Source organism: Trachemys scripta, chromosome 1, assembly GCF_013100865.1.
Source record: "Trachemys scripta elegans isolate TJP31775 chromosome 1, CAS_Tse_1.0, whole genome shotgun sequence".
Taxonomy (NCBI): Eukaryota; Metazoa; Chordata; order Testudines; family Emydidae; genus Trachemys; species Trachemys scripta.
The window spans coordinates 6,046,518-6,054,566 of NC_048298.1; the positions used below are offsets into that span (position 1 = coordinate 6,046,518).

Here is an 8,049-nt window from a genome sequence, read left to right on the forward strand (position 1 = left end):
TAAAGGGTTAACAAGCCCACAGGGAAAAGAAAAGGAGTGGGCACCTGACCGAAAGAGTCAATGGGAAGGTAGAACTTTTTCAAATTGTGAAAGAAACTTTCCCTTTGTCTGTTGTTCTCTGGGCTGCCGGGACATGGAGCAGTAATGCTGTAAACAGCTTTAAGCCAGGTATGAGTATAGATTATCAAGTCATACCTCGAACCTACTTATCTGGAGCCTCAGATATGCAAGTAAAATTAGGGAATGTCTAAAAAGACAGGATTATGGTTATTTCTTATTGGCTTGTGGACTCCTCTGTGCTTACCCCCAGATGCATTTGTTAGCTTTCTTGGGGGTTCAGCTTAAAGGTTACAAGCAATTTTGGGTGCTTGAGTTTTGGAATTGCTCTTTTAAAATCTAGCAAAAGCCTAAATTCCAGATGTATTTTACTTTTTGTTTTTAATAAAGTTTACCTTTTTTAAGAACAGGATTGGATTTTTGGTGTCCTAAGAGGTTTGTGCATATGCTGTTTTATTAGCTGGTGGCAACAGATAATTTCCCTTGTTTTCTTTCTCAGCTCTTCCCGGGGGGGGGGGGGGGGGAGGAGGGGCATGAAAGGGCTTGAAGGTACCCCACAGGGAGGAATTCCCAAGTGCTCCTTCCTTGGTCCAAGGTGGTTGGGGTTTTTTTGCATTTGGGTGGTGGCAGCGTTTACCAAGCCAAGGTCAGAGAAAAGCTGTAACCTTGGGAGTTTAATACAAGCCTGGAGTGGCCAGTATTAATTTTTAGAATCCTTGCGGGCCCCCACTTCTGCACTCGGCGTGACAGAGAGGGGATTCAGCCTTGACACTAGCACAATGGGGTCCTGGTCCATGAATAGGGCTGCTAGGCACTGTGATAATACAAATAGTAAGTAAGTGTTCCATCAGCTTATACAGCAACCTAATGACTTCAGCACGGTCATCCCCATCTACGCTACAATTTGACCCATACCAGCTTATTGTAGAATAAGGTTTTTAACATTAATTTTAAAATGTTTGCATAAGCAGTTGTGCCATCCAGAGTGGAAGATGTTTTACTAAAACCAGTCATTTTAAATTAACTCTAAACAATATTTTATCTATTTAGATTTAGACTGGCCAATTAAAGAAACACCTTTCTGATGCTCTGTGGGCCTTTGACACTGTTCAGCAACTTAAAGTGTACACATTAAACAAATATACTGCCATAACTGCTCCCAGAACACAATACTAGAATTATCACATTCCACATCAGCTAGTATATTTGTAGAAATCATTTCCTAACTCTACAGGTAGTAAGAAGAGAAAGCCAGATTGAATATTTTTGTCTTGACTTTTCATAGCTCTGAGTTAGTAGCTGAGGGAGAGTGGTAATAACCAGGGATCCTAGAAATCCATTTGCTAGAGGAAAAAAAACAATTTGCATTTTTACAGAGAATCTTTAGTTTTTACTCCAGCTGCTCAGCTCTGAAGGCAGTGCCACCACCTGCAGCAGTACAGAAGTAAGGGTGGCATAGTATGGTATTGCCAGGGCTTAATTTGTAATGAAAAAGGTGTCGTAGCTCAAGCTTTTTTTTTTTTTAAATATAAAAACTTTCATAACTGACACATCAAGCCCAGAGGTGCCAGGGCACAGCCCTGGCACAAATAAAGCACTGGGTATTGCCACCCTTCCTTCCTTCAGAGCCACCAGACTCCTTGTTGTTTTGGCCAACAACTGCCACTCTCCAGCTGCCCCGCTCTGAAGGCAGAATCTGTCTGGCCCACACAAGGCTGTGCTTCGGTTTATGTGGCCCTTCTGTATAGCATGTCACTTTAATTGCAGAAAAATGACAATTGAAGTGGTTTTTTTAATATTGAAGAATTTTGTTTTTTAATCACAGAAAACAAGGATCACCAGTAATAACAAAGTGGTCTAATTTGTTACAAATTGTTGGCAAGAGATAACATTTATTTATTTTTTGTAAATGTTCCCAAATCTCTTTATGACGGACAGGATATAAACAACTACAAAGTTTAACAAGTCCCCAGAATAGCATAATCATAAAAAAAAGAAAAAAACGTAGATTATAAAACAGACAAATCAACATCACCAATAAACAAACATATGTTGAATGATGAATGAAACAAGACATTAAATACAACTCTTAGCTGTAATGTCAGATTCCTAGATTCCAAGGGCAGAAGGAACTATTGTGATTATTTAGCACAGGGGTCGGCAACCTTTCAGAAGTGGTGTGCTGAGGCTTCATTTATTCACTCTAATTTAAGGTTTCGTGTGCCAGTCATACATTTTAACATTTTTAGAAGATCTATTTCTATAAGTCTATAATATAGAACTAAACTATTGTATGTAAAGTAAATAAGGTTTTTAAAATGTTTAAGAAACTTCATTTAAAATTAAATTAAAATGCAGAGCCCCCCCGGACCGGTGGCCGGGACCCTGGCAGTGTGAGTGCCACTGAAAATCAGCTCGCATGCTGCCTTCAGCACGCGTGCCCTAGGTTGCCTACCCTTGATTTAGACTGACCTCCTCTATAACACAGGCCACGGAACTTCCTCAAAATAATTCCTAGAGCAGATCTTTTAGAAAAATATCCAATCCTGATTTAAAAGGGATTGAGAATCCACCATGATCCTTGGTTAATCCTTTCATTAGTTAGTTACTCTATTAAAAATTTGCACCTTATTTCCAGTCTGAAATTTGTCTCGCTTCAGCTTCCAGAATTCAATTGCAATGCTGCAGCTGTGCCACTGTCACGCTTCAATGTAGACACGACAGTGACAGAAAAGGGTCTCCTCACCTCCCTGAGGGGCTGTAGCGAGATCGATGGACGAATTCTTCCGTCCACCTAGCTCTGTGTACACCAGGGTTTAGGTTGGCATAGTTATGCTGATGTAAGTTTTCAGTGTAGACCAGCCCTGTAATCAAGTGATCCCTTAATCATCTCTTTGAGCAACTTGAGTCTAACAATCTATTCAGTTTATCACTAAGGCATGTTGTCTAATCCTTTAATCATTCTCTGAACTCTCTCCAATTAATCAACATCCATCTTGAACTGCAAGCACCAGGACTGGACACAGTATTCCAGCACCCATCACACCAGTGCCAAAACAGAGATAAAATAATCTTTCCCAGCATCACACTGGGCGCTCATGTTTAGCTGATCATCCACTATGACCACAACATCTTTTTCAGAATAACTGCTTCCCAGGATACAGTCCCCCATCCTGTAAATAGGACCTACATTATTTGTTCCCAGATGTATACATTTACCTGTATTAAAAAAAACATTGCTTGCGCCCAGTTTACCAAGTGATCCAGATAGCTCTGAATCGGTAACCTGTCCTGTTCATTATTTACCACTCCCCCAATTCGTGTGTCTTCTGCAAATTTCATCAGTGATGATTTTATATTTTCTTCCAGGTCATTGATAAAAATGTTAAATAGCATAGGGCCAAGAACAGATCCCTGCAGGACCCCACTGGAAACATACCTGCTTGATGAGGATTCTCCATTTACAGTTACATTTTGAGACCCAAGAGTTAGCCAGTTTTTAATCCCTTTACATGTGCCATCTTTGTTTTATGTATGCAGTGCAGTTGTAGCTGTGTCTGTCCCAGGACATTAGAGACACAAGGTGGGTGAGGCAATATCTTTTATTGGACCAATTTCTGTTGGTGAGAGAGAAGCTACACAGCGCTCTTCCTGAGGTCTGGGAAAGGTATTCTGAGTATTACAGCTAAATACAAGGTCAAGCAGTTAGATAGTTTCAGTATAAGTAGCTATATTCTATATCTGTTTGACCTTGTAACTACTTACACTAAACTAACTGCTTGACCTTGTATTTAGCTAGAATATTCAGAATATCTTTCCCAGACCTGAGGAAGAGCACTGTGTAGCTCAAAAACTTGGCTCTCCCACCAACAGAAGTTGGTTCAATAAAAGATATTGCCTCCCCCACCTTGTCTCTAATATTAGTTTTATATCATTCTAATTTTTTAATCAAAATGCGATGCCGTACCAAGTCAAATGCCTTCCAGAAGTCCAAGTAGGACAACACTATTACCTTTATCAACCAAACTTGTAATCTCATAAAAAGATATCAAGCTGGTTTGACAGAATCTATTTTCCATAACCCCATATTGATTTGCATGAATTACATTACCCTCCTTTTATTCTTTATTAATCGGTTCCCATATCAGCTGCTACATTTATCTTACCCATGATCAATGTCAGGCTGGCAGGCCTATCATTAGCCAGGTATCCCTGCTCAGCCTTTTTAAAAGCTGGCACATTAGCTTTCTTGTATCTTCTGGAACTTCCCCAGTGCTCCAAGACTTATTGAAAACCAATATAATAGTCTCGCAAGTTCCTCAACCAGCTTTTTTAAAACTCTTGGATACAAGTTATCTGGACCTGCTGATTTAAAAAGTTAAGGGTCACTTCCCTCCCACCCCTCAAAGGAAAGAAGACTCAGAGTCCTGACTTCACTGGTGGACTCAGGTTTCCAGTGTTAATTGCGAGATTTCTCAGCTTTTAATTGGAAGGGGGAGATACTGAATCCATATCAAAGGAGTTATTTGACTAAAACACTTGAGACACACTAGGTGTTAAAAGTCCAGTTAAAAAACACTTCCTAGCTCAGATTTCACTTGCTTTCTGTTTATGCTTTAATAAATTTGTTAGTCTCTAAGGTGCCACAAGTACTCCTGTTCTTTTTGCGGATACAGACTAACACGGCTGCTACTCTGAAACCTGTCACTTGCTTTCTGTTTGAGATGGCATAATCCTTCTAGCTCTCCAGCCAACTATGGTGTCAACCAGGCAGTGTAGTAAACACCTCACTGTGTAGTGTTATTTTTAAATAATACAGGCAGGGGGAAAAGCCTTTCAGGTATTTTTTTATGCCTCTTTTACAAAGAAAGGGGCAAAAAAAAGTTTCTCTTTCCCCTGGCTGGCCACCTTTAGAGCAGCCTCAGTCTTTTTGTTCAATTTGTACAGCACCTAGCACAATGGGGGGGGGGAGAGATCCACGACTGGGATTTCTAGGCAGCCTTGCAAAACAAGCAATAAATAGTAATAAACAGAAACACAGCCCGGGTCAATACCCAGCAGCCAACGCTAGATCTGCATTTAAAGCCTTTCCTCCGTTGCCCACCGACACCTCTTCATGGGTCCTTCGATGGCGGGGACCAGGAGACACGCTCCATCGCTACACAGGCAAGAGAGATGCCAGGAGTGCCCGGATCCCCCTCGCCGGGCCGGCCGGGAACTGGGGGTGGGGGACTCGGGGGTCCCTGGCCCGGGGTGGGGGCGGCTGCACCTACCGGCTGCAGGAGGCGGCCGAGGCCGATCCCATCCCGCCCGGGGTCGTCTCGGTCTCCGCCGCGGGGGAGCGGTTGGCCCGGGCGCTGGTGCTGGCCCTGCTCCGTCTCCTCCGGGGGGGCTTGTCCCCGCACGGGCCGGGCCCGCTCTCCATGCCCAGGCCTGGCTCTGGGCAGCCCCGGGGCGGGAGGAGGGGGAGCCGGGCCGGGCTGCTTCAGCTCACGGGCTAATGGCGGCGGCGGGCCCACAGCGGTTTGAAAATGGCGGCGGCCACCCCCCGGGCCAATCAGCGCTGGCGATGGTTGCTAGGAGACGGCAGGGCGGGGCAGGGCTGAGATCGCGGCAGCGTGAAGTGGGCGGGGCCAGCTGGAGAGCCCTCAGCTTCGGGGCGGGGCTGTTTGTGCTGAAAGCAGGGGGCGGGGCAGCTCCGTGCTGCACATGCGCTGTGAACCCCTGTAGACAGGGGAGGGGAAACAGAGGCAGAGAGTATCAGACGGGCAGAGAGAGGCAGCTCAGGTCTCCTTGCCCCGTGCCTTACCCCTCCTCCCCTTGCCCCCATTGCCTCAGCTGGCCGGTACCCATGATCCTACTGCCCCACCATCCCCACAACCAGGGCTGCCTCTTGCCAAGGACTTGATAATAGCCCCAGTGCTTTGGAGCCCATGAGAATTGGGGGGCCACGGTGGGGAATAAGGGGCATGTAATGTGCCTGCCGTGCAGCTGGGAGCCAGCCTGGGTTGGCCGACTGGCGCTAGCGGCGCTCTAGCCAGGGTACTAAAAATAAGTGAGGGTGGTGTAGTTCCAGCTGTTCAGTCTCCTGCCCCCCAAAGCTCGAGCGCACCAGTCCCCCACTGCTACTTCTAGCACAGTAGCTCCAGCCCAGCTAGCATGGGTCTGTCCCTGGGGGCTAGGAGGCTTGCACCTAGCTGCAGTGTAGACATACCAAAAGCTCTCATTTCTTTGCACCCTGCTGCCTTAAGAAAACTAGGCTCTAGCCCTGGCATGTACCATGTTCGAGGGCCACGCTCACATACGGAGAAATCAACTGAGCTGCTTGTAATTGCAGTATAAGTGCTGTTCCAAGTTTTGATGTGTTGAAACTAGTTGTTAGCTGAGGATATTAAAACAGGAGGGGGGAAGCAGCCAGTGAGGAGAGGAGGCTGCACAAAAGCAAGCCGTGATATTATCTAGTGCAGGGGTCTCAAACTCAAATGACCATGAGGGACACATGAGGACTAGTGCATTGCCCCGAGGGCCGCATTACCGACACCTCCGCCCCTGCTGCCCTCGGCCCCGCCCCCACTCCACCCCTTCCATGAGGCCCCGCCTCTTCCCACCCCTTCCCTGCCTTCCCTTCCAACCCCGTCCCCGGAAATCCCCACCTCAACTCTGCCCCCTCGGGGTGCAGGAGGGGTGTGGGGTGTGGTGGGGGCTCAGGGCAGGGAGTTGGGGTGTGGGGTGCAGGAGGGGTGATGGGTACAGCAAGGGCTGAGGGTGCAGCAGGGACCTCAGGGCAGGGGGTTGGGGTGCAAGAGGAGTGTGGGGTGTGGCAGGGGGTTCAGGGCAGGGGGTTGGGGTGCAGGGTGCGGCAGGGAGCTCAGGGCAGGGGTCAGGGTGCAGGAGGGGTGCAGGGTACAGGGGGTCAGGGCTCAGGAGGGGTGCGGCATGGGGCTCAGGGCAATGGGTTGGGATGCAGAACGGGTGAGGGTGAGGCCGGGGGTCGGGGTGCAGGGTATGGCAGGGGGTCGGGGTGCAGGGTGTGGCAGGGGGCTCAGGGCAGGGGGTTGGGGTGCAAGAGGAATGCAGGGTGCAGCAGGGGGCTCAGGGCAGGGGTCAGGGTGCAGGAGGGGTGCAGGGTACGGCAGGGGGTCAGGGCTCAGGAGGGGTGCGGCATGGGGCTCAGGGCAGTGGGTTGGGATGCAGAACGGGTGAGGGTGAGGCCGGGGGTCAGGGTGCAGGAGGGGTGCAGGGTATGGCAGGGGGTCGGGGTGCAGGGTGCAGCAGGGGGCTCAGGGCAGGGGGTTCAGCTGCAAGAGGGGTTCGGGGGGCAGGATCTGGCCCGGCATGTACCAGGGGCAGGGCAGGCCTACCTGCCCTGCCCCGCCCCCACAAGAGGCTGGGAAGGGGGGGTGGAGGGGCTGTGTGTTTCTGTTGCTTGAGGCACCGCCTCCAGCAGCTCCCATGGGCCACGGTTCCCCGTTCCCGGCCAATTGGAGCTGCTGCCTGAAGCAACAGCCACACACAGCCCCTCCGCCCCCCCTCCCCACGTTCCAGCCTCTTCCCGGAGCTGCGCAGAGCAGGGCAGGGCAGGGAGCATACCCTGCCCCCGGTGCATGTCTGTCCGGAGCTGCTCTGGTAAACACTGGGGGAGCGCGGGCGGGGGGGCTCACAGGCCGCAGAAAATCATGCGGCCCGCGGGCTGTGTGTTTGAGACCCCTGATCTAGTGCATGAGGATTTGAGCTACTGACTTCATACAGTGCTAGAATCTACAGGATGCTAAATATTATGTTTAAAGCCATTTCTGATTTTGTCTCTACAGATTTTTTTTACACAACCAAGCCTGCTTCCTTCCTCAGGAGCATTTTGGTTTTAGCATAGGCCCTGTCACCTAAGAAATTTTTTTGCAGATTTATCAGTGTTGCCAACTTCCACTATTTTAATCAGAAGTTTTGCCCTCTAGCACTGAAAACTTTTAGCATGCAGCTTAGAATTTAAAAACT

The 8,049-nt window shown here is 48.6% G+C and overlaps 1 protein-coding gene across 1 annotated transcript in view; it reads right to left on the reverse strand.

Annotated features, from left to right (window-relative positions):
* NET1 (neuroepithelial cell transforming 1) overlaps nt 1–5,559 on the reverse strand; it is a 77,024-nt gene extending 71,465 nt beyond the window's left edge. The window contains exon 1 of the mRNA XM_034764178.1: nt 5,331–5,559. Within this exon, the coding sequence (XP_034620069.1) occupies nt 5,331–5,482 (152 nt within the window). The 5' untranslated portion in view covers nt 5,483–5,559. The remainder of the gene's footprint in view (nt 1–5,330) is intronic.
* Nucleotides 5,560–8,049: the final 2,490 nt, after the last annotated feature.